The sequence below is a fragment of the Ambystoma mexicanum genome, chromosome 8, assembly GCF_040938575.1.
Source record: "Ambystoma mexicanum isolate Mex_15411 chromosome 8, UKY_AmexF1_1, whole genome shotgun sequence".
NCBI classification, from domain to species: Eukaryota; Metazoa; Chordata; class Amphibia; order Caudata; family Ambystomatidae; genus Ambystoma; species Ambystoma mexicanum.
Genome location: NC_090929.1, coordinates 1,295,566,882 through 1,295,594,264, shown reverse-complemented (window position 1 = coordinate 1,295,594,264; position 27,383 = coordinate 1,295,566,882). Strand labels below are relative to the sequence as shown.

Below are 27,383 nucleotides of genomic sequence, written 5' to 3'. Positions count from 1 at the left end.
TTTTTGGAGCAATTCGGTTTTTACAAAATTACCTTCTCTCAGCATCAAGATTTGACTGGCGTAAAAAACTTTGATTTGTTTGGACCAGATCTAATAAAATCATCAGCTGGCACTCTGAAATAAAAATCATGCACTTTTTAATATTGCACTCATTTAAACAGAAAGAGAAAGGAGATATCTGAAATAACAGCTAAGGAGAAAATTACTTTCAGCACAAACTCATTTAAATCTGGTACAATTGATGCGGTTTGATAGTAAGTACTTAAACTACCAATGTTTATCACATGTTAATTTCTTCACAAATATCTAAAACCTTTTATGGTGTTGCCTCATTATACCAATAGCGAGTAATATGCATTGCGCATTAGGAGGCAGGCCCAATTTTCCCATTGATATTAAGGAGAAGTTTGGAGAGTATACACATATCCTACACTTTCCTGATCTTGATTTACTTCTGTAGAGTTCACTACTTACAAGACTTCCATGGCTACTATATAATAACAGTATCCATACATTGGTTCAAAATATGTCTTATTTAACCGTTATTCATGGAGCCAATTATGATACCTACTTGCCCTAAGGCATCACTTATGCACATAAATTACATTTTACCCATATGTAACTTATGATCCAAACTTGGAGACAGGCCTTTATCACACTGGCAAGACACCATTGTTGACTCTGAGGAAGGCAACTTTTGAATCATGTCCTTGATATAGACATATAGATAGCTAGTGTGTGTGTATGTACATAGGTCAGTGTAGACTAAAAACGCTTTTATAGCAGAATTCTTTAACCTTAGACCCAGTTTACACAGTTGCCTAGGCATTCACAAAATGTCTTATCCTATCTACACACATGCCAGTTTAGTCATATTTACAGGGATCTGTAAGCTTTTTCCATGTGCTGTTTAAATTTCACAGCTGTTTTAGCATGAGGTGATGGCTACGTGCCATTGCTTTTGTAGTCACAAAGGGCACACACAGCAGCTGCCCAATTTAGAAGTGAGGGTACAGTTCTTCTGCAGCCTTCTCTGTCATTTTCCTCAGACATCTAACCAACTTGTATAAAAGTTGTAAATGTAAGAGCTCAAGTCATTCAACACCCCACCTACTTCAAAAGAGACAGCCCAACATATTCTCTTCTTCCCCTCTCCTGTAGTCTAAGTAGCTGTTAATGGGCGAGGTGGTACGTTCCCTGGCTACAGGAACCCCGCCTCCCCCAGTTGGGATTAGCTCACACTTTGTGCATTTGCTAATCGCTGACAGCCCCTCACTACCCTTGGGCTGGCAGCACTTAACATCTGGATGAAGCATGGTTGCTTTTTCCTGACTCCATCATTCTGCTGTGGCACAATTAAGGACATCCCCTTGAGACCTTTAGCTAGCGAAGGGCCAGAGAGACTGCAAACCTGAGATTGCAGGCTTATTGTAATGTCAATCATATACACCAGCCCCAAAACCCCTTTCTTTCTCTGCCAACACACTGCTCCTCACCATCCTGCAGCCATTGCACCTACCACTCCCCTTTTTAGGCCAAGGAGCTGCCAATTATTTTGCGGAATCCACACTCCACCTTGTATCTTTTGTGCTCCTTATTTCATTGTGGAAAATCCTCTGCAGGGGTGCAGCATCACTCTGAATCCGAAGGCCTAGTACCACATCAAAACCTTATCAGTTCTGCTGTTGGTGGCAGTGACAGGGGAAGCAGGGGATTTCATTTTGGACTAGGTGGGAAGAGTCTGGGGCTTGTGAGAGACAGAAGGGGCGACCTTTGTACAAAAGGAGTAGGGATTCTGGCCCCTGTCCTGACCAATGCCTCACTGCCTAACAAACACTTTGCCGTGCCTTCACAGACCCTGCCTCCACGGGCCCTGCCCGCAACAGGCAAATGGCCTAACAGGCCACTGAGTTTAACACTGGAGCATGTTATGTGAGGTTTGCAGCATCTCTCAGCCTGCTAACCAACATACTAAGTCAGGTGAAATACGTGACAGTGGCCCCCACAATTCAAGCTGTCCTTACACTAAACTTAACATCTTGCCTCCCATAATCCATAGCATGTTATTATTATTATTATTATCATTATTATTATTATTATTATTAGGGTATATATATTGAGCACAGGCCTAGCTTCAGGAAGCAATGGAGTGTTTTACAATCAGAGGAGGAAGAACAAGGTTAGGGAGCAGAGAACAAAGGGAGTGGGGATCAAACAACAGGAGAAACAGCAATTGTCAGCAATGGGTCTACAAGTAACCAGGGGAGGAAAGGAGATCAGATCACCATGCCACAAGTAGGTGTGGAGTGTACAGTGTATGGACCTAGGTATTAGGGAGGAGCAATTAAGTGAAGAGGAGGATCTGGAGTTCCTTCCTGAAATGAAGAAGTGGGGGCGAGTCAGATGTTGATGGGCAGGAGGTTCAGTTTACTTCTAACATGTCCTTACATCTGGTGAATCGTAGGGCTATGGAGATGCTGAGTTTCTCAGTGGGCTAGATTGGGGACTTCAGTGTGGCAGCCTTGTAAATGATACAGCAGGATTCGAAGATGATATAGTGTTACAGTGGGAGCGAGTGCAGTTTGATTAGGGTTGTGGTGATGTGGTCGAATTTGCGTAATGTGGTCGAATTTGCAGAGTCCTTTGATGAGTTGTTCTACAGCATTCAGGAACATCTCAGGGGAGCCAGAGTAGTCGCCGGGAGGCCTTCCAAGAGGGCACTGCCAAGCGGTTTGTGTCTTCCTTGCTATGTGCTGTTTAAAGGAGAGGTGTCTGTTGATGCAAACCAAAGGGACATCGCTTGTGCGGTCAGCTGGGGCGTAAAGCCCTCAATGTTGTTGTTGTTAAAACCTTTATTCAGTATAAGCCGTTTCAGTTAACAATAATAAAAAAGTACATTTTTTGACATAACAAAGCCACATAGATAGGTTACAAGGATTTACATTCAAAGGTAAAAATCAATGTACAAAGAGTTTTTTTTTAAAGGACCTGTTCTAAAAAGTCAATCAATGCATTGGGTGGATGTTATAAATTAATCAGTGCCCTGAGACACTAATTGAGAGAGCCGAATTTCTTCTTGGCCACATTCTATGGATGTATTTACATACAAAATAAGCCACATTCAGGTCTGTAGACTGCTTACACAACAGCATAGCTTCAAAAAACACCATGCAAATAAAACAGGGGTATCAAATAAGTTACTCTAAAATCTGCCATTGTTTCCACTGCCTTGTCAATCAGTGGACACATTGTGATCTCGACAGGAAGGGAGTTGAAGCGTAGACGCATATACAAGGCACAAGCGTATGCTGTGCTTAGTATATCCAAATAGCTTTCATAGCCCTTTGAATGTTTAAGGGCGAAATAACTCGGGCCCATCACCAAGGCCATAGTGATTGCCGATGCTCTTGACACCTTATACCTAGCTACTTATCTAGGCTTCTTTCACCCTGGATTTAGCATGACCCTTAAATTGGTGAGGGATTTGCCAAAATACTGAGAGACCCAACCGGGCTAGCCATTCTTTAACGTGAACCAGCCACAGAATTTTTTGCCAGCCCCCCAGAGCTAAAACATGAACCAGTGCCTCGCGGTACTTCTTTAACTCCTGGTTTCCCCACACCCTAATCCAGTAAAAAACAGGCCTTACTGCTAACTTCTCATCAATCGGGGGAAGGTCACACTCCATGTGAGTGGGACTACTTGGGGTACTTTGTGGGAGTGGGAGAAGTGCTTTCAAAAGAACAAGTTACTTCTTACCTGGTAACGTTCTTTCGATGGGATGTTCCTCCGACGTATTCCTTATCTTTGATAGATCACTTCCAGCTTGCTGGCTTCGGAAACAAATTTCAGTAGAGGGCGCTGCGCGTCGACGTCCCTCGAGTCGTTGTCCTTCGACAGCCTCCGTATCGGCGCCGACGTCATCATGCGTATAAATAGACTTGCACAGCGTCCGTTGCTCATTTCCGTTTTGTAGCTTGGAATTATCTGTTCATGAATTGGTTATTGACCTTGAAGGAGCGTAAGCTGCAACCACAAGGGAAGTTTCACTGAAGGGATGGACGGGAGGGGCAATAAGGAATACGTCGGAGGAACATCCCATCGAAAGAACGTTACCAGGTAAGAAGTAACTTGTTCTTCGAAGGGATTGCGTCTTCCGACGTATTCCTTATCTTTGATAGACTCCCATAGCAGTGGTGTGTAAACGGAGGTGGGAGTAAAATTGTCATATTCCCTTTTAAGAGTGAACAGAGTGTAACACAGCTTTGCCAAATCTAGTCTCTTGACTAGAGGAGGAATCCAGATTGTAGAATTTAGTAAAGGTATGTGCGGACGACCATGTGGCAGCCGCACATATGTCTCGAATCGGGACCCCTCTCTGGAGGGCCGAAGAGGCTGCGATACCCCTGGTTGAATGAGCCCTAAGATTTTGAGGAGGCTCTTTCCCTGCCAAACATTCTAGAATGGCTAAAATAATCCATCTGGAGATGGTCTGTTTTGTAATTGGCAATCCTAGTTTGTGCCCTGTGTAACCTATGAATAGTTGGTCTGATTGTCTGATCCTAGCCAGTCCGCTGATATAAAAACTCAAGGCTCGCCTTGGATCCAGCCTATGTAGCCTCTCTTCCTCATTCCCTGGGTGGGAGGAGGATAGAATGAGGCTAAGGTTATTTTCTGAGTGATGTGGAATTCAGAAACCACCTTTGGGAGGAAATTAGGCTTCACTTGTAGAACAACTTTGTCCTTGTGAAAAATTGTATGAGGAGGTTTACAAGATAGGGCTTGTAATTCGCTCACCCTCCTGGCCGATGTCAAAGCCACTAATAAGACAGTTCTAAGGGTGAAAAATCTTAACGAACAAGAGTGGAGTGGTTCGAAAGGAGTACCCATCAGGAAATTCGAAACTAGATTTAAGTCGCATAAGGGAACTTGGAACGGTCTCGGGGGATAGACATTAGTTAACCCCTTCAGAAATTGTATTACTAATGGTAATTTGAAATATGATGGCTCCTCTGCAGTGCGCTTGAAGATCGACAGCGCTGCAAGGTAGCCCTTGATTGTACCAACTTGAAGATCTGAATTCGCCAAATAGAGTAGAAAGGATACTACCATTGGTGTACCACATGAAAAGGGGTCAATATTCTTTTCTCTACACCAGCTGCAGAATTTGTTCCAGCGGCATAAAGTTTTTGTTGCTGGTCTTCTGGCTGAAAGCAACATCTCCATGACGTCATCTGGGAGGTCCCAATCCTTGTATCTCAACCTTTCAGAAACCAAGCGTGAAGGTTGAGGGTTCTGATGTCTGGATGGAGAAACTGACCTCCCTTCTGTGAGAGAAGATCCTCCCTGTGTGGAAGACGAATTGGAGGGCAGATGGACATGTCCAGAAGGTCCGGGTACCACGTTCTCCTGGCCCAGTCTGGGGCAATTAGGATCATAGTCTTCTGGAATCTTCTCAACCTCCTGATCCTCTGAGGAATGGCAGGGACTGGAGGAAACGCGTACAGAAGTGGAAACTCCCAGTCCACTACGAACGCGTCCCCTAGAGCTCCTCTCGGCGGAAATTCCCTTGAACAAAACTGATCGCACTTCCTGTTGATACTGGTGGCGAACAGATCCACTTGAGGGGTTCCCCAAAGAGCGAAGACCTCTTGAAGGACTTCCTGAGCTATCTCCTACTCGTGAGAGACTGTGCTCTGCCTGCTCAGAGCATCCGCTGTCAAGTTCTTCTCTCCGGCTAACTGAACTGCCGATAGAGAGATTCCTTCTTGGATTGCCCAGAACCAGAGCTGCATCGCCTCTCTGCAAAGAGGCAGTGATCCTACACCTCCTCTTTTGTTGAGGTAGTGCATGGCCACTGTGTTGTCCGTCATTATCAGGACATTTTTCCCTTGTACAGATGGCAGAAAAGCCTTCAGCGCTAGTCTGATTGCTCTCAGCTCTAACAGGTTGATATGTAATCTGGACTCCGATGGAGACCAACGACCGCTGATGGTCAAGTCGTTGGCATGGGCTCCCCACCCCGTGAGTGAGGCATCCGCGACTACTGTTATCTCTGGCCATGGTTGCCAAAACAGTTCTCCTTTCAAAATGTTCTCCTGACAGGCCCACCACTGAAGGTCTCGAGCCACCTTGTCCGGAACCTGAAGGAGATCTGTCATTCTCCCTGAGAATTGCAACCACTGAGTTCTTAGTGCCCACTTGAGAGATCTCATTCTCAGGTGAGCCTCTGGCACAAGGAAAATGCAGGATGCCATGAGGCCTAGCAACCTCAAAAAGTCAAGGCTGGGAGACGTTGGGCATTTTGAAACTTGGTGACCATCTGCAGAATATCTTGAGCCCTCACCTCTGGTGGCGAGGCTTTCCCCAGGGAAATGTCCAGGACCGGTCCAATGAACTGGAGTCTCTGTGATGGTATCATCTGTGACTTCTTTAAATTGAGGGAGAAGCCTAGTTTGTGAAGGAAGTGGCAGACATAATCTAGTTGGATCTGAGCTTGTTCCGAAGATACTGCTCTGATCAATCGTCTAGGTAGGGGTAGATGTGAATCCCTTCCCTCCTTAGACTTGCAGCCACTACCGGTATTAGCTTGTTGAAGACCCTCGGGGCGGAGGTCAGCCCAAATGGCAGTACTCAAAATTGATAGCGAGTGTTGCCAATTGCGAACCTCAGCTATTTCCTGTGTTTGAGATGGATTGGCACATGGAAATAAGCATCTGGAAGGTCCAGAGATACCAGCCAGTCCTGAAGCTGGAGGGCCTGAAGGATCTGAGAGAGAGTTACCATCTTGAACTTGTCCTTCCTGAGGAATTTGTTCAATTCTCTTAAGTCCAATATGGGTCTCAGTCCTCCGTCCTTCTTCTGTATCAAGAAGTAGGGGGAATACCAACCCTTGTTTCTCTCCGCTACAGGTACCGGTTCTATGGCACCTTTCTCTAGCAGGTCTAGAATCTCCTGCAAAAGGAGCGGATCTGGAAACTTCAAAGAGTTGTTCCCCGTTGGATGACTCTGAGGGGTGCGTAGGAAAGGCAGGCAGTAACCTTGGGCAACTGTCTCCAATGCCCAAGCATCTGACGTAATAGCCTGCCATTCCGTCAGATGTTGAGTTAACCTGCCCCCTACTGGTGTTTTGTGAGGAGAGTCCTCAGAGCGGTTTAGAAGCGGCTCTTGCAGATGCCGAGGGTAAAGAGGCACCTGCTGCTGCTGGGGCTTTTGCACTTTTAACCCGTCCACCTCGGGTGAATTTCTTTTGGCCTCTTTGAGCCGGCTGTCCCCTTCCTCTTCCAAATGCGGAATAGAAACAAAAGGACCTACGTCTCCAAGAGGTTCCTGAGGTGCGATAGGGAGTTTGACGTATTGCAGCTCCAAGGGATTTTGCTGCTGCCTTAGATGTTTGTAACTTCTCTAGACTGTCATCAGCCTTTTTACCAAATAAAGAAGAGCCGTCAAAGGGCATATTCAAAAGTCTGGCCTGAACATCCGGAGCAAAACCTGTAACGCTCACCTGACTCCCACGGAGGCGCTGGCCTGGTTCGCGCTGCTGTGGCCTCTTCTAAGGTGATGCGCAGGGTTCGGAAGACGGACTGGACCGGGCCCCCAAATCTGGCTTGTCTGGCTCGCAGAAGTATCCTTCTTAGGGTCTGGAAGGACGAGCTCTCCATCCTTCTTCTGATGCAGGGGCGCGTTGGTATCCAGTTACTTCACTGGATTTTCAGATTGGTGAGAACCAAACTTGCTTGGCTTCCAGGTAAGTTTTTTGATAAGAGGTTCCCCTTGTGTCCATGCATTAATGTACTAATGCTAGTGTCTTTTTCCCCACAGGGGCCGGGGTACGGAATGCCGGGGAACAGGCACCGACCCGAGATGAGAGGTGAAATCCTTGTAGAAATCAGGTAAGTCTTTAATGAGCGTTTTTTGGTAATGTCTTTTCATTCGCTCATTAACGCTGAAGTCTTTTTTTCCCCTTAGGGGCCGGGGTCCGGAAATGCCAGGATGCGGCGCGGACCCTAAATGGAGAGGGAATGAATCAGCAGGTAAGTCTTAACATGGAGATTTAGCTTTCCTTATTCCCTTCTCCCTCTCACCTTTTGTTCTGGTCTTTTTCTCCCTAGGCGCTGGGGCGTGACTGCGAATCCGGATGATCGCTGCTGAACATGGAGGCGCCCTGTAAAGGTGAGTGGAATGCGGCGCTGCAGCGATCGACGCGATGAGATTTTAAATAAAAGTCTTCCTTTTCAGGATTGTCGGCGAGATGTCTCCGGGATGCGGTTTTAGCAGGTAAGGACTTTTCCTTCTTCTGTTCTCTTCTTCTCTTCCTTTGCAGGCGTGGCAGAAGTCAGGATGCAGGAGCAGACACGGTGAGCGTCCAGCTGCTAGATGCAGAACAACGCGAAGCACGTGTGGCTGTGCGGGTGGGGTTTAAATAGCCTTGGAAGAAGTTCCAGGTATGTATCCTTCCTCCAATCAGGTATGTATCCTTCCCCGACCACGCCCGGATGGTAAATTAGTCCCACAGGTAAAGTAGTTCCTTTCAGGCCTCAAGGAGGCCGGGATCCTGCAGCATGGTCTGCATCAGGTAAGTGCACCCAAGCACTCCCATAATGAGCCTGGCGCCTATGGGGCCAGGACTGATGTCTTTTATGAGCCTGGCGCCATAGGCGCCAGGACACTGTCCAAAGGGCCCCTATATGGGGTTGCTGGGTCCTTCCTTGGGGACTGGATGTCCGCTTTTGGGGACGCAGGGCTTGAACCGGCTCCCCGGGAGCGGGCATCATGACAAAACCAGACTTTCGTAACCATGCAAACCTGCGAATTGTAGTACTTGCTGCCATGGCCCTACTGATACTGTCAGCAGAATCAATGCCAGTTTGAAGGGATTCGCACATTGCGTCTTTACCATCTTTAATGATGTTCAGAAAAGCTTCCCTTTCTTCTCCTTCCGGGAGGCAGTCAGCCGCTGATGAAGCACACTCCCAAAGTGTATGGCTGAATCTTGCGAGCGTGCAAGTAGCATTAATGGATTTAAGTGCCATGCTACATGCAGAAAAGACCTTTTTTGACATAGCGTCAAATCTCTTGTCATCCCTGTCTTGTGGAACAGTAGGGTATGCAGATCTACTTCTCGATGAAGTTGCTGCTTGAACAACTAGACTCTCTGGAGTTGGATGTTTTGACAAATATTCAAGGTCAGAAGCAGATACCCTATATTTGGCAGATAGTTTCTTGTTAACTGCCGGGATTACCTCAGGAGTTTCCCTGTTGGACGATATTTTCCTCTGCAATGCAGTATGGAATGGAACCACAGGATCTTCCTGTGGGCCTTTAATCAAGATGTCTGTAAGGTCATCTTGTTGAAAAGTAGGTAAAGCTGTAGACCAACCCATGAATTCTATTATTCTGGCCATTAAAGTTCTATAAGGGGTCTCAGCATGTTCCCCTGGGTCTGGTTTGGCAAATTCTGCTTCTGGGGAAGTATCCCACCCACTTGCATCATGCAAGGAATCTTGCAAGTCCTTCAACCTATTTTCTTCAGAGATAAATTCCTCTGGTACAGGTGTTGCAGTTCTCTGCAACCCAAAAGGTCTTTCCTGATCAGAATCCTCCCCTTCTTCATAAATGGAGGATACGACATTGAAATAATCTGACCTTGGAAAAGGCTTAAAACCCATTTCTAAAGCAGAAGAGGCTAAGCTCGTGGTAACTGGTTGAGAAAACGTCAACGTCGTCGACGCAGAAGTCGAAGGCTTTGAGGAAACCGAAAAGGGCGTCGAAAAGGTATGAAGTGACCTCGAAGAACTCGAGAGGATCGGAATCCTACTCGGAGTCGTCAAGGTTATCGATGACATTCTCGAGGTCATGATGGGAGCCCTCGGTATGACTATTCACTGCGAGGTAGTTACAGTCGTAGGTTTCTCCTTTATTGGCGTCGACATCGGCGTCGAGGACGGCGTCGATTCGACCGATCTATGCGTCTACTGTCCCTTCGATAATGGCGTCGATGATGCAGATTTATGAGTCAAAGGGGCCTTCGACGAAGGCGTCGATGACGCAGTCTTACTGCTTTTTCTCGAGGGTTCGGAACACTCTCGAGCAGTTTCTTTCGCCGGGTGCAACGACTTGCAGCATTTTGACTTTTCGGGTCTTTCACCCAGGGTATCACCTTTAGCCGTCTCCAAGAGTGTCGAGGCCGCTTTCTCAAAGACGCTAAGCATCCTTTTTTGGAATTCCTCCCACTTGGCGGCTGGAGAGCTATGTTTTGTGGGGCAGGTGACCCTTTCAGGGGAAACAAAAGAAGACGAAGAGGGAGATCTTCGACGCCTCTTTTTCAAATGTCTGGATCTCGAAGAGTGATGGAAACTAATTCAAGACCTCGAACGAGATTGTTTACCGTGCCGGCAAGGAGACGAATGTCTCGACTCTGCCGAGGAAACTTTCGAAGGAGTTTTAGAAGTTTTAAGACTCTTACCTCTTTCGAGCTTCCCCTTACGCTCCTTCAAGGCTTTCGCTGTCATGGACATGCAGTCCTCGCATTCTGAACACTAGTGCTCCGATCCCAGGCACCACAAACAGATCCTGTGAGGATCCGTCAACGACATTTTCTTTCCACAATCTCGACACTTTTTGAAGCCGGACCGTGGTGTCGACGGTTCAGATGAGGAAGCCATCGAAGCGAGTAAGAAATACTTGAGGAATATGTATAATATACTTTGAGTAATGAACTGAGCAACACGATTCCGAGGCCCACGAAGCGCGGAAAAACGGAACTGAGCAACGGATGCTGCGCGAGTCTATTTATATGCATGATGACGTTGGCGCCGATACGGAGGCTGTCGAAGGACACCGACTCGAGGGATGTCAACGCGCAGCGGCTGTCATGATGCCTACCCCCGGGGACCCAGACCAAGTCCAGCAATCCCAGAAGCAGGCATCAAGTTATTCCAAGCAAGCCCAAAAACCCCTGCTAGGGGCTATTTGGGTGCAGTCCTGGCATCTATGGTGCCAGGCTCATATGGAGAGTCAGTCCTGGTGTCATAGGCGCCAGGCTCATAGATTAAAACGTACCTGATGCAGACCATGCTGCAAACTTACCTGATGCAGACCATGCTGCAAGAGCTCCAAGCCAAAAGAGGCTTGGAAGGGACTACTTTACCTAGGGACTATTTTGTACTCGGGTGGGGCTGGGGAGGAATACTTACCTGGGACTACTTTGGAGGCTATTTAAACCACGCCCGAAGAGCAGCACACGCTTCGCGTTATTCTGCATCCAGCAGCGTAAGGCTCACCGGGCCTGCAAGTCTGCATCCAGTCTTCTGCCACGCCCGCCTCGAGTCTGGAGCTCCTAGAAAAAGGGAGAAAGAAGGAGAAGAGGTTAGAACAAGAGCAATACCTTTGATCCTTACCTGAATTCCCGATCCATCGCGCCTTCGAGCTGGAAGAAAGAAGTTATTTTATGTGCTTCGCCTCGCCTGCTGCAGCGCCGCGCTGAACTCACCGGCCTTCGCAGCATCTTCACATTCCACAGCATCCTTCTGCATGTTCCCGCCGCACTCCGGCACCTAAGGGGAAGACAAGAACAGCAAGGTGAGCCAAGGGAATACACAAAGACAGCCAAGGCCCAATCGTCACGCTAACTCCGATGGGCATTGTTCTTTGCCGAGTTTGATTTCGTGATAACCTATCGACCAGGTTGTAAGAATGGTAAAGCAGACGCCTTATCCCGAATAGGGATGGGAGAGGTAGAAGTGAACCCAGAACCAGTACCTATAATTTCTGAACAAAGGATTCTTGGCATGACTACTCTACAGACACAAGAGGACATTCGGGTAAAGATCCAGCAACTCTTTGATCCTACAGCCCTGCAGGACTGGGTAAAGAAAGGCCCGGACTACTCTGTCACCATTGACCTGCCTTATTACCAAGGGCGGCTATTTCTGCCACACAAGGAACTACAAGAGCTAGTCATTTCCCGTTATCATGATACCCTAATGGAGGGGCACCCAGGTATTGCAAAAACTGAAGCTAAAATTAAGAGACAATTCTGGTGGCCCACCTGGCGAAAGGATATTAAATCATTTGTGATGTCTTGTGGCATTTGCGCCCAAAACAAAAGTCAAAAGAAAAAACCAGCTGGACTCTTACAACCTTTAGACATTCCGCCTACACCATGGCACACCTTATCGTTAGACTTTATTACTGTCCTACCCCCATGCAATGGATTTAACACCATTCTAGTTATTGTGGATCTTTTTTCCAAGATGGCCCACTTCATTCCTTTAAAGGGATTACCCTCAGCTTCAATCCTGGCTAAGGAGTTCCTCGAAAACATTGTTCGCATACACGGATTTCCGTCCGTATTAGTCTCTGACCGGGGCAGTCAATTCATTTCACATTTTTGGAAAAAATGTTTTCAATTGGCGCAAATCGATGTGAGGTTATCGACCAGTCACCACCCCCAAACCGATGGTCAAACGAAGAGGACCAACCAGACTCTCGAACAATGCCTCCGTTGTATGTTACATCAGACAGAGTAATTGGAAAGACATTCTTTGGATCGCCGAATATGCATACAATAATTCAGTACATTCTGGAACTGGACAAAGCCCCTTTTATACCTTATATGGGCACCATCCTCGAACCTCAGACCTTGACTCACCCCAACACTTAGAAATGCCTGCAGTGGACCATCTGCACGCTACGATTACACAAGCCTTTAAGGAAGCAACTGCACATTTAAAACAGGCGAAAGAAAAATACAAGAAAGATGCTGATCGGCATAGAAGTGATTCTCCACAATACCAGATAGGGGACCAAGTATGGTTAGCCACAAAACATATACCTCTAAAGGGAAGACGGACCTTTAACCCCAGATATTTGGGACCTTACTCTATTAAGGCCATTATCAACCCGGTGGCTGTCAAGTTGGACTTACCTGCTAATATGCAAATTCACCCCGTCTTTCACGTGTCACTTTTGAAGCCAGTGCAACCAGGGACAAGACTAACCAAGCCACCAGACCCCATCCTTGTAGACGGGGAACCCGAATTTGAAGTTAAGAACATCCTGGATTCCAAGCTGATAAAGTCAAAACTTTTTTATTTAATCGACTGGAAAGGTTACGGACCACAGGAAAGGTCATGGGAACCTAGTGACCACGTTCATGCACCCCGATTGGTGAAAAAATTCCACCGAAATTTCCCAGACAAACCGAAACCACAGGGAAGAACGACTTTAGGAGGGGCCTTAGGGGGGAGTGCTGTCATGATGCCTACCCCTGGGGACCCAGACCAAGTCCAGCAACCCCGGAAGCAGGCATCAAGTTATTCCAAGCAAGCCCAACAACACCTGCTAGGGGCTATTTGGGTGCAGTCCTGGCGTCTATGGCGCCAGGCTCATATGGAGAGTCAGTCCTGGCGCCATAGGCGCCAGGCTCATAGATTAAAACTTACCTGATGCAGACCATGCTGCAAACTTACCTGACGCAGACCATGCTGCAAGAGCTCCAAGCCAAAAGAGGCTTGGAAGGGACTACTTTACCTAGGGACTATTTTTTACTCAGGTGGGGCTGGGGAGGAATACTTACCTGGGACTACTTTGGAGGCTATTTAAACCAGGCCCGAAGAGCAGCACATGCTTCGCGTTATTCTGCATCCAGCAGCGTAATGCTCAGCGTGCCTGCAAGTCTGTATCCAGTCTTCTGCCACGCCCACCTCGAGTCTGGAGCTCCTAGAAAAAGGGAGAAAGAAGGAGAAGAGGTTAGAACAAGAGCAATACCTTTGATCCTTACCTGAATTCCCGATCCATCGCGCCTTCGAGCTGGAAGAAAGAAGTTATTTTATGCGCGTCACCTCACCTGCTGCAGCGCCGCGCTGAACTCACTGGCATTCGCAGCATCTTCACATTCCACCGCATCCTCCTGCATGTTCCTGCCGCACTCCGGGACCTAAGGGGAAGACAAGAACAGCAACGTGAGCCAAGGGAATACACAGAGGCAATATAGTTACCCCCCAAGGGGAAACCTCCTCACCACAATAGACTTACCTGATTTTACCGCCGAAGGCATTATTCCCCGAGACTTCATACTTTCTCTCAGCGCCTGAATAAGGGAGAAAGCAACAGGTTACATATTGACATTATTTTATCGAACTGTGTTGGATAATACAAATCCTTACCTGAATATTACCGGTTGCCACGAGGAACTCTTCGCTAGGGTCAAGCTGCAACCTGCAAGGAATCGGACAAGAGTGAAAGTCAGACATTTGAACTCTTACGAACTACATACTTACGGCATCTTGCCGGGAATCTCAGAGTCAATATTGTTCTGGAACTCACCAATTCCTTCGAGCCAGTGAAGCAACTGGTTATCTACGCGCCCCTGCACTCAATGCAGGATGGAGAGCTCATCTTTCCAAACCATCAGGTGAGACTATAAGAGGGGACATGAAAGTTGATCAGTGGGGAGGACAGCAGGAGTGGGGGGGGGGCTAATGCTCAACTCCACGGGTGGTTAATTCCCTTTCTCCATTTGCAGAAGAATATTCCTACGGGCCAAGCAAACGAAGCTAGGTGGGCCAGTCCAGTCAGTCATCTCGGCACTACGCGTCACATTGGTGGAGACTGCAGCTGTCCAGTTCAGATCGACGCCCCTGTGGGAGCCAGGTGAGCGTAACAGCGCCCTCTACTGAAAAAGTTTTCGAGGCCAGCAAGCTGGAAGTGATCTATCAAAGATAAGGAATACGTCGGAGGACACAATCCCTTCAAAATTTATTTTCGGACGTCCTCAGTAGTGTTGCGTCTGCATAGCCCCATATTTCATCCCCATACATGGCTGATGCCTTTGCTTGAGCCCGATAAAGGTTAAGTGCAGGTCCTATGGCCCTCCTACCATGCCTTGCATGAAAAGCTTTTATCACACCACTTGCTTTGTGTAGCACTGTGTTGGCCTTGGTTACCTGGTTCTCTCAGAGCCCCCCTTTTCAAAACCGGATCCCCAGGTAATCCGTACATATTAATGTAATGTCTGAGATTCTACACCACCCCTTTGCCTCTTCTGCCAACTCAAAGATGTTTTTTTTTCCGCAAAGGGTAGAATGTATCTCTTTAAGACAGAAAGAGTGAGGGAGAAAGGGAAAGAGAGGAAACAGTTAGGTGGCATTGTGAGTTATACAAATTGGACTTGTCTACACATAGCCAGGGGTTGGAATGCAGGGCTGCAGGTTGTCTTAATTTGCAAGTCCTACTCTCAACTTCCCCCAAATAAATAACTGCCCTCTAAGATCTCCAAATAACCTTACACCACACACACAAACCCCCCACAGATAGCAGCTCCAGGCCTAGCCATTAGCACATTTGCACTAACTGAGCCATGACTAGGCTCTCCTCTTTAGCCCTATCAAACTCTTCCACATCAGTGGCCAGGCAGACACAAAGCGCTGAAGTCTATCATATCTTGGGGTCTTCCCTATAGATAAAATACATCCACATTTCTCCTCAAAGCCCATTGAAAGCTGGTGGCACTAAGGAACTGGGTACTTCCGACCTGCACCCATCAACATCACAGGTTTTGCATCTGCCCTTCCCACTGTCCCGCTAATGAACCACACATACCTTTTTATTACACAGCCAAGTGCAGCAAGGCAGCCACCTATAGTGGAAGACTGGCGGTATACAAGACCACTCATTACATTACTAACACCTAGAGAAAAGCCAGCAATTTTGCCTCAACTAGTACTTGTTTTTAAGAGGCATTCAGTGCAAGGACACTGGTGAGGCTGCCGTTAGCACAATCCCGCTTTTTTTTGTAAAATTCTAAAATTGTTCTTGCTCATTGTACTTGCATCTGGGTGCTGTAGGAGGTACTTTTAGAATACTAATGTACTTAGGTATGGCTCTATGTTAGATACCTGGTTTTATAGTTCTATGGTTTTAAAAGAAACTTGCTTTTAAAATTGTCAGGAAGTCTTTCTTCCCTACGATCCGCGTGCCACGCCCCCTTGTGAATGCCAGCACATATGTGCAGGCAGGAGTGGATGTGCCCAGCCGGCGCACCGACAGCGTGTCAAAGGTGCGCGAAAAGCCAGTGTGTCTGGGCGCATTGGGGCCAAGGAGGGGCCATGGGCCGCCAATCTTTGGCAAAATAAGGACTCCTAAACCGCCAACCCACAGCAAGTAGCAAAATGGCGAGAAAGACTTACTCGCAAAATGAACTCCTTGCACTAGCACCTTCTAACACTGATCTGGCATCTGGTCTTCTAGATAAGAATACAAGCTCTGAAAAGCCGGCTAAACTGAAGACTGCATAGAACCGGATGCATGTGAAAGCTACTATAAATGACAACATTGAGGTCACTGGAAGCGCTTTAATTCACCTGGCCACAATGAATTGCTCTATTGTTCCTGTGGCTCACTCCTCGCCCTCTGAACTCGTATTAGAGTCCAGTTGCTTCCTAATACTTCTGTTCATATTTTAATCGTATTCCGATCTCCTCTCAAGGTTTAGCCAATTATTTTCTAGCAATTTCTAGCAGTTTACTGCAGACTTGGCTTTAACCTATTCCAATATTGTTGCAATGGGGGATTTTCAGACCCATCCCAACGATCTGGCTGACCTTCATTTAAAAAAATGTGGTGGCTAGTGTAGAGGCTATTTCTCTGTCATTTGTAATCATCTTCCCACTCATTTTGGGGGTAATACGCTATATCTTATTTTTTCTGAGAAAGCACTGACGGCTACCTTCAGCCCACTGCCTGTGATATGGGCTGACCATGCTCTTTTGTCATACATTATTGCCCTCCCTACTCCCCTTGATAAGGTATCCAACTGTCTGCAGTCTCAGCGTTTTTGGAGTAGGGTGAAACCTCTACTTCTGGCAGACAGTCTAGTCGCCAGTATCAACCAACTTGTAGCAAATGATTGCCAGGAGCCGTGTACTGCCTACTTAATTCCCTCACAGATGTAGCAGATTTGTTTCCCCTATCAAGACATGGTGTTCGGGTGAGTGATACCCTCAGCTCCATGGTTTACTCCAAACCTACGAGCTTGTAAAGAAATCTGCTGCCGCCTTGAGCACAGATGGCCCTCTAATCATGATCAAGAAATGCATATAAACTAGGTGTGATTCATTTTAAGGCAATGAAAGCAGCAAAATCATTGTGTTATGCCAACCGTATTACTGGGAAGCCTGTTCTACATGGGAACTATTCAAAGTTGCGAAAGAGCTTCCTTCTACTCCCCGCCGGAGGTTGACTCTTCATGCCCTCAGACTCAATGTGCTATCAGCACATACTTCTCTGAGACGATGTGTCCAATCCGCCAATCAATTTTAAATGAGGGTGAGAATCAATCTAACCTCGGACAGAATGAGGAGACTTTTCAGTGTACATCAAACAAAACCTTTCCAATTCGAACCAATTGATGATGTGACTGTATTTTAGGCTTTGAGCAAGTTTACATCAGTGTCCCCTATGGACGCGGTTCCTTTGCACATTCTTCAGGCTCTCCCAAAGAGTGCCATGCTGGTTTTCACAGTGGCTCTTCACTGCTCGTTTTCACTCAGGGTGATCCCCGCCCCTTTGAAACATGCGCTGGTTCCCCCTCTTTTGAAAAAGCCCAACGTTGATTCATCTGTGTTAAGGAGAATTTCATTTCTGTGCTAAAATCCTCCCGCCTTAGAGACCCCAGACCTGTTTCTGGACTTTAGGACTTTTAATTTTAATGCTGGAGAGAGTAAGACCTTTTTCTCACTGTCTTATGTGTTTTGACCTGATTTGGCTTTTGTGTTTTAACTGTTTTTGGAGTCTGACAAGCTCCATAGGCATCTACTGTTTGTATGGTGACACACAGCACCTTCAGTGCAGTGTCCCAGAGAAATCCTTTAGATTTCTCATAAGGTTTAAATACCTTTTCTTAGGGAAGTACAGTTCCCAAGAATAGTAAAGTGAAATTGATTTGAGTGCTGGGGGGTTACCTAGTAGCCCCTTATCCTACATTCTCATGTAACATTTTTATGTTACCCTCAAGGCTTTAAATGGCTGGTGTCAGTGGTTTAATGTTTCCTACATCCAGAAGATCCAGGGACACCAACCAATCCTGCGTGCAACTTCAAAGCCTGGGGGATCTTTTCTAAGGTAACCATCTTGAAGTTGTCTTTTATGAGGACATTGTCAAGTCCTTCAGGCCCAAGATGGGACACAGTCCTCAGTCTTTCTGCATCAGAAAGTAGTGGAAGTTCCACATCTTCCTCCTGTGTGTGATGGGTAGCAACGGTAGCAATGCTTTCTCCATCAGGGAACTGTCTTCCTGCATTAGTAGGGCATCTAGAGGCAGAGGTCATCGTACAGGGCAATTTGGTGGGCATTTTATGAAGCGAAGGCTGTAGCCTTAGGAAACCACCTCGCGACCTATCCAAAGTAATAGAGAACTGGTCTTTGGAACCCCGGGTTGGCCTCATTACCTTCCTCTCCCACTAGAAGGCCATGGGAGAATAAACTAAGTAGGTCTTGAGGTTGTTATAGTGGGGATGGTACTGACACAGTTGTGACTGGATTGTTTTGTGCCTCTACTTCTGTGTGGCTTGTTGTGTTATCTCTAAATATGCCTGGACCCTCCCTCTAGACCTCTTCCTTTTTAGGCAAACAAAGAAAAGTAACAAAAACTGTCCCTTCCAGGTTAGAGCAAAGAATGATTGACTGCTAGGCAGCCAAACTGCAACTTTAACGATTATGAGGTAGCCATGCATACCTACAATATTTTGAGGGTTACACCTGCTTTAGCCCTAAAGAGATGGACTCTATTGAATGACAGGTCTATTAATTTGGCCACATCATCTTGGGAAATTCCTCCTTGACAAGGATTGTTTCACATTGACAGAACTGATGCCCATGGAGCGTGGCACATCATTTATGCCATCCAGTACCACTTTAAGCTGATTCTGTCCAATCTGAAACCATCAAGCACCTCACCTTCAGTTAAATGAGATACCGCCAATGCCCATAGCACATGGGAATACTTTGCAAGCAGCAACAGGTGAAAATTGCCTTCAAGCCCATACTGCCCTTAGTAAAAAAAACTTTTTTGCTATCTTGCTTTCCCCGTTTGAGGTGTGGGGGTTGGACAACGCTTTTATCCCCACTGTTTTTGCCTGCAACAACAAGCTCTCTGGTGTCAGGGTCTGACTGCCAATTTGTATTTAGGAACAAACTATGTGTCTACTGACGGCATCAATCACAGTTTTAGCACCAGACCATGATTGGCTCCTGAGTGCTGCACTGAATAGCAAGAAAGTCTCGTTATAAGGGCCATTCTCCAGTATGTCAGTGAGGTCACACGGCATGATTGGCTTCACCAGAATGGCACACCCAAAAGATTCTACTACTTTAGCCACTGTGTGCCTGAAGGAAGAATTCAGATGGTTCTAAGGGGCTGAATGCACAATATCAAGATCTGGCACTGTGTCAGGCCTCTTGCGTCCCTCAAGTATATAGCTAAATCTGTGATAAGGGCATTTTCGGAGATACGCTCCTTGCAAAGTCTTCATGTTGTCCCAACAGAGACTCTATCCCATAAGAGATAGGATTCCCCCCTTCATCGAGCATCAACTTCATCGACACAAGGAACTGCCACCTTGACTAAGGAGCATACCTCAATACATTGTCCGCTTGCAATGGAGTCATGGCCGATGCTTAGCCCCTATGCGTTGATGTATTAGCACTCTGCACCAAAGGTGAGTGGTCTACCTCAACTAATGGCGTTAGTGCAACTCAAGAAACGATTTTGCTCAAAGCATGAGCCAGGCCCCTGGGCCTACAGTTATCAACATTCAAATCTCTGCCATCTACACTGGACCTGTAGCTGCCAGTGATCCAGCCTTAGCAAATATATCAAGCATTTGGAATCAAAATTGCTCACACTATTCCATTGAGGAGGACTTTGTAGGGATTTTTCCCTTTTCCCTTTCGGGTCACAACTTTGTTAAGGTGCCATTCCTTGTGCAATGCTCCTTCTTGCGAGAAGAGGAGCATGACAAATTATGCGATTCGCTTCTCGAATGCTAGAACTTTCTCTATTTATTCAGACTTTGCCTCAACTCTGTCTGCGGAGGGGTCTTTGTCTATGCCCTGTTTGGTATTCTTGGGGCTGCTGCCATCAACGTTTTTATTCTTGAATGGGCTACACCAGGAGACTTAGACAAAGACTGGCCTAACTCCACTTTGGTTGTCCTCTTTCTCAACACATTTGGAGTCAAAGCATGACATGACACAATATCGTTAACGTTGTGCCCCATTCTCAAACACCACAGATAAATGGTGTGAGTTTCCCTAACAGACAACACATCACCTGAACCCCAAGGTTTTCTGAGAGCCTGACATGTTGACCAGTTTATAAAGATGTTGTCACAGAAAACTGGAGAGTAATGTTCTGTGACATGCTGAGCATTCAGAAAAAAGAACTGGGGTCATGGGACAGGGTTCGAGGTATATTGCCTACCTAATGTCACATCCAGAGTCAAGTAGCAGCTGCATAGATTGACTGATGCTGAAGTTGCACTTCAACCCCTGCTAGAGTAAACATTTCCGTGATTCAGCTAGCACTGCCGAATAAATAACGAAGGTGAGAAATGAGGAATGCAGAGGGAGAGGTTTGGGGTAAAAGTAGGAAAGAAGAAAATGATAATTGAACATGTGGTGATAGAAGCTAAAGGAGGAGATGAACTTTGCTAGTGGGTATACATTTAAGGTGAAGAGAAATTAGCATAGATGAAGCTTGAGGTATGCAAAGTAAGAAGAGGTGTAGTTGGAGGTTTTGAAGTGCCAAGCAATGGACACAAATATATACATATGGGTAGAAAAATGTAGGCAAAATAGTACATTGAATTCTGAGGTGAGAGTGGGTTGAGTGGAGGGAGGGATGGTCAACAGTGTCAAATTCAAAGTTAGGTCAAGAAGGATGAGGACCGAAGAGAGCTTGGAATGGTATGGTGTAGTTAGAATACTGTATTTGAGTGAAAGCAGTTTTTGGAGTAGTGACAAAATAGGTAGACATCAGAGAGAGTGAGACTTGAGAAAAGAGAATGTCTTTTCTTTTAGAATGGGTAGGGCAGCAGCGTTTTAAAGCAGGCAGGTAAGTATTCTGACTGGAGAGAAAGGATGAAGAATGAAGTGAGGTAAGGGCAAGTGTGAGTAAACAGAGCCTTGGTTGTCTGTGGAGCAAAAGGGTCAATCAGGGCATACAATGGGCTGGCTCTTAAGAAAATTGCCTGCTAAAACATGTTTGATTCATGCACACTTTTGGCAGTTGTAATAACCACCAAGAAGACAATTTTCAAGGTTAAAACTGTAAAACATCAGCTATTCACGGGCTCAAACAAATGGTCACTAACTGAGCTAACAATTAGTTCAAATCTCATTACATGAACAGTTCCAGAGCTGGCAGATATTTACAATCAATCATTTCAAAAACTGTGAGACAAGGGCAACAAAAAATGGTTCTTCCTCACTGATGCCGGACTCTCAAAAGCACGCTCTTGTGTGATATGGACCACCCCTTAAGACTTTGCTACCGCTGCTACCTTGCACACTGACTCTGCCACCATTGTGCACTCCTCCCATACATCAGAAATAGGCAGTGGGGTTGGCCTTATGATCAATAAGTCTCATCCCACCATCCCCTTCCTCCTTTCAAATGTTTACCACTCATTAAGTTCACTGCTATCCACCTCTTCCCACCCACCTTTCTACTCTCCTCTTGATCGGTAGCCCCCCCTCACCCCAGGCTCCCTCAACTCCTTCTCTTATCTGGAACTCCTCCTTGATTCCATTCCCACCAATGTCCTAGTGACTTCAACCTCACCAACATCTCCTGCACCTATTAAATAGAACTTGACTCCTTCCTCTAGGACTGCTCCCGTCCCTCTCTTCACAAACTACACACACAAAAGGCTATGGGATTTCTCTTGACCTTGTCTTACTCTCTGCCTCACTTTCCACATCTAATCTCCCAATTAACCCCTCCAATTCTGACCGTTCTATATTCCAATTCAGTATTACTGTGCCTTCCCCATTCTCGCCATTGTGAGAAACCAGAAGGTGTCTCATCCACTAGTCCCCGGGGATCTGTTATCCAGGTGGCCAGGACACGGTCATCGCTTTTGGATCCAGTTCTTAGGGGTGGACTAGTGTAGGAGCATCACCTGGGTGAGGGGTCTCCGGGGAGTGGGACACCGAATGGTGAAATGCAGTATCCACTTCCTTGTAATACCTTTACCCCATCCTACCAGGTAGGATATTTAGGAACTCAACTCCCCTCCCCCCATTCTTACAATACAAACACTTTCTCACGGAAAGCCTGTGATAATGGAAAACAGACTAACAATCGAGCCGTATACCTGATGTGTCCCAATACAATGGTCAGGCGAGGCCAGGCAATTTAAGGACCATCACACACACCTGACTTCCATTACAATTCCCCACACAGATAAAAGGCAGAGGATGACAGCACACTCTGAGTGAGGCAAAGCACACGAGGAAACAGCAGTTACAAGATGGCAGTTTAACGGGAAAAGATGGCAAGACAGAGGGAAGTGCCCTTGACCTTTTCGACAAGGAACCGTCACTTTGACTAAACCTCGAGAATAGAAAGCATAAGACCAGGAAACCAGGCTGAATAACCCTGCATTGTAAGTTGGAGGAACCCTGGGCACTCCTGCGTCGATAATCAAGAAGGGGAAACTCACCAACGCCCATGGTACTGTCCTTGGCTCCATGCACAAAGCAACGCCACAGCAAAGTCAACCCAGCGGGTGAGTTGGGGATACCAATACAAGACCGGTCTGTGTTGAAGCCAAGGTTTGCAAGTGGCAACATTGTCTGTTAACCAACTTGAGTAAAGTTGAGCTGCAGATTGGTGACTGAACTTTGAAACCAAGGTACAATACCTTTGACAGAGTGGTCCGGCACTGTGTGCATGCTCATTCGAAAGGTCTCTGTAAGGTATCCAGCTGAGAGGAGGCAAAAGTGAAAGCGAGGCAAAGAATTGTCAATCGAAGTGGTCCTGCATGGGGGCAAGCAAAGTCCTGTGTACAATTAAAAGTCTTTGATGTTGATACAATAAAGAAAGTTGATGGCAAAGTAGATACAGTTGGTCCGAGCCTGGCAGAGGGAGATCAATTGAAAGCTTTGTAATGAAGCAAGTTTGTGTTAAAGAAGATAAATTTGGTTAGAGCCTGGCGGAGGGAGACTGATTGAAGATTTTGTGTCAAACTGAATCGGAGCCTGGTGGCGGGGATCCGGGGTAAAAAGTGAAGCACCTGAGAAATGGGATATGTGAAAATCCTAGGTAACCTGTTTATGATATGATATAATATGATATGGCATTTGTAACGCGCCTATACACAAGTGTTTCATGGTGCGATGATGCGAGGAAGGGGAACAGAGGGAGGACAGAGACAATGATCTTACTAGGCCGAGTGACATTGAGATCGACCAAGTGCAGGGGAGGGGGGTGCAGAAAAGTGCCAGGGGAAAGGGGAGGGGCGGTGCTGTCCATGGGATCAAAATAATAACAAGAAGTGCGGCCAGTAGGTGCAAGGGTAAGTGCAGACAGCAGGTGTCCAAAAGTGCAGTTAGGGGGCTATAGGGTTACAGATACAGAACCAAGTGCAAGGGTTGCCGGGAGGCAGTGCAGGGGTACAACTGGGAGGGGGAGGGACCTGGGCCCTAAATCAGAGAGTAGCCAGGTAACCAGTGCTGTATCAAATAGGAAATCAGCAGGGGAGAGCAAGAGAGAAGGCAGAAGCAGAGAGGAAGTTCTTAAGGTGCTTCCAGAACCGGAGATGGTTCTCAGAGGGGCAGGGAGGCTGTTCCAGAGGGAGGCCCCAGCCGAAGAAAGAGATATACCATCAACCCGTTGCTTGGAGAAGCGACTGACCCTGAGGGAGTTGGAGGTGGAAGAACGAAGAGCTCAAGTAGGAAGGTATTTATGAAGAGAGAGTTGGCGGTATTGAGGGCGCAGGGCCCAGAAGGCCTTGTGGACAAAGAAGTGGGTCTTGAACTTAATCCTTGCAGCCACTGGGAGCCAATGTAGAGATTTCAGTGCTGGAGAGGTACGATCCATGGACTGAGGCCAAGGACAAGTCTCACAGTCCTATTCTGGATGAGTTGAAGAGGGCGGAGAGTAGAAGCAGGCAGATTTAGAAAGAGGTTCTTGCAGTAGTCCAGCCTAGAGTGAACCAGAGCTTTAGAGACAGTGAGCTTCTGTGGGAAGGAGAGGAAAGGAAGAATACCTTGAAGGAGGCGCAGTTCGTAGTTTGACTTCTTAGAGACATCAGAGATGTGAGGAGAAAAAGAGATTGGAGTCGAAGATGACCCCAAGGTTCTTAGCCTCACACGGAAGCAGGAAGAGGGCCAAGGGAGGCTGGGCAGAGAGTGACAGGAAAGGAGGCTGAAGGTGTGCCGATGAGAAGAATCTCTGTCTGCCTCCAAACCCGGGTCCGGTCTCACTGAATGGGGATTTACCGGGACATTCTGACCCCATTCAGTAAACCATTCCCCATTCTCATTTGAGCTCCCATAGGGCTCAATGGGAATGGGGAAGGCGCTAATAACGGACCTGCAAATTGCGGGCCCGTTATTAGCTCCAGTGTCCCTTAACGGTTCCCGCAAGGAACGGCTGGTCAGACCCGCTAAGGGACCTCGGAATATGGCGGTAGGGGCTTAACGGCACCGCCATCCGTTAAGCCCCTACCGCCATACTCGTAATGACCCCCTTACTGGCATTAAGGCAGAGATCATTGGTGGCATACCTCTCCTGGATAGCAGACAGACAGTCAAAGATGAGAGAAGGAGAAGAGGTGGCAGAGGGGAGGCTGAAAACAAGCAGAGTTTTATCCGCATAGCACTGAAAGTTGGAGCAGAGAGCGGCAATGCGGTGGGCGAGAGGTGCCAGGTATTGGTTGAACAGCAAGGGAGAGAGGTTAGACCCCTGGGGAACACCAAAGGTAGAGAGTGAGATAGAGGAAAGGAACAACCCAAGTTGGACCTGCGAAGGTCAATCAGAGAGGAACAAGGTCAGCCAGGCCAGGGCCTGATCGGTGATACCCAGGTCATCAACGAGACGATTGAGCAGGATGGCATGGTTGACTGTGTCAAAGGCAGAAGAGAGATCAAGTAAGATGAGGACAGAGGGGAGATTAGAATCAAGGTTAGAATGCAGGTCTTCACGGATTTTCAGGAGATCAGTTTCCATGCTTCTGGCTGGTCTGAAGCCAGACTGATGGCCATGGAGACAACCAAAATATTCAGTGTGAAGATTAAGCTGGGAGATGGGCAGCTTTTCCAGGAGTTTTCCCAGGAAAGGAGTAATGGAGAGCGGGCCATAGTTAGCTGGGCAGGAGAGGTCGGTATCACAATCTGTCACAATTTCAAAGCAACAGTCAATGCAAAGTACTCACCAAGGGAATCTTATACCATCCAGAGTAATGGGTATGCAGAATATTCACCAAGGTACTTGCATAGTTCAATAGTTGCTATGGTTGTGCAGAAAGCCTGAGCTACGATGAGCCCAGGTCTCCTCTATCGGAGAAAACCTTACATATGATACACCTCACTAGTTGTATGTACAGAACAAACTAGAGGAGTAGATCATGTGAAAGGGCGAGGGCCAATGACCACAGGAACACCAGGCTGGAACAATTAAGGAGGTACAGATTAGTAGAGTCATGGGATAGGATATAGTACTCCCAGTAAAGAGAGTAAACTGACCTGGGTGTGGTTGCATTCAAACAATTGTCAAGGATGTTCGAACGTAGTGTGAGGGGTCTTCCCAGATGAAAGAAGGTGAGCGTTTTGCAAGATTTGGCCAATGAACTACCCTTACCCTTCCCCCCACCCCTACTTCCCAAGTAACAGAGAATGGATGGGATCTTACCAAGATAACAGCTAGTAGTCCAACGAAGAGTCCAGATTGAGGAGTTGAGAAAGGGAAAAATGAAGGGAAGGAAAGTTAGTGAGGAATTATACCCAGACGGCACGAGGGACGCACTAGAGCCGGGTTGGTGCACACTGGTGATTACTGCAGAGCATCCAAAGTCAAGTGCATGTTAAACCGTTCAGAGGTAGAAGGGGGAATCCCTAAAAGACAATGACTGAAGTGAGTATAGGTGGAGTTGAATTATAATATGAGAGGACCCCAGAGTGTGTACCTTGGATGCAGTGGAAAGCAGCAGCATGGTCTCCCTGGTGAAGGAACTGCTAAACACTGTGGAAAGGAGAGTACACTTTATGAGGAGGTAAGAGGTTCAAGGAAGGGAAACACACAGAGCAGTTCAGAGCAGGCCTAGTAGTTTACAGTGCAATCAGAAGTATTAAGCAAAACAGAATGCAGGTGGAATCCAGTGACAATCCGAGATCGATACGGAGGTGAGCTAGAACAAGATCAGAGGGCGCAGACAGAAAGCAATCCAGGCGGTGGGCAGAATCAGTAACGGTAATCTGTAACAAAGTATCAAGAACTGCAACAAGAACAACGAACAAACAGAATGAACTCTAATTAGGAGCACCCGATTGCGAGATGTGCGGTGCTTTATGGGTGACAGTGAAGTGAAACTGGTTAGGCGATGCCGCGTTCCGTGGTGGAACACGTTCTTGTCACAGAGCGATTCACAGATGCCGAACCGCTTCCACCTTGCATACAAGGGGCTAGCAGCGGCCCGATATGACAACGGATGGCGAAATCGCCGTGATGAACATGGGAAGCTGGGTCTGGGAGGAGCAGAGAGGTCGAGAGATGTGACAGTCGGCTGAGGGTTTCTTGAGAAGAGGGTGCACAAGAGAGGGCTTCAGGGGGGAAGGGAAGGTCCAGTGGCAAAGGAGTGGTTGCAGAAGTCATGCGAAAAACAAAAAGGAAAGGAACTTTATTGTTTGTTTGTTGCATCAGGCCCTCTGAACGAAGAAACTTTGAATGGCAAAGAGACTTTGGCATAGAAGGCCATGATGTTGAAGTCTTGAACTGCACCCTCATGCTCGAGAAGCCAGAGACTGCTTAGCTTGAGTGTGCTGAAAACGTTGGCAAGGGAAGCCTACGGCTTGAATATCCTGACATATAAATTCTTGAACACTTTTCTTTTACATAACATTGTTTCCCACACTAATTTTATTTAGAGGTAAGGATTGCCAATAGGTTTATTCATATAGGCACTTTTTATTTTGACGGACTCGACTAGGACTACGTGATTAATATTTGATGGTCGTAGCTTGCTCCCATTTTTAGATTTAGGATTAGATGAACAAGTTACTTCTTACCTTGTAACAGTCTTTCGATGGGATATTCCTCCGACGTATTCCTTATCTTGATAGATTTACTTTCAGCTTGCTGGCCTTGGAAATTTCTTTCA

General features: G+C 46.8%; 1 protein-coding gene across 3 annotated transcripts in view; it reads right to left on the bottom strand.

Moving 5' to 3' along the window:
- Window positions 1-27,383, bottom strand: part of CFAP46 (cilia and flagella associated protein 46) — a 2,698,259-nt gene that overhangs the window by 138,959 nt on the left and 2,531,917 nt on the right. For all 3 annotated transcript variants that reach the window (XM_069611407.1, XM_069611408.1, XM_069611409.1), the window contains one exon: window positions 33-114. In XM_069611407.1, coding sequence (XP_069467508.1) covers window positions 33-114 — 82 coding nt within the window. The remainder of the gene's footprint in view (window positions 1-32; window positions 115-27,383) is intronic.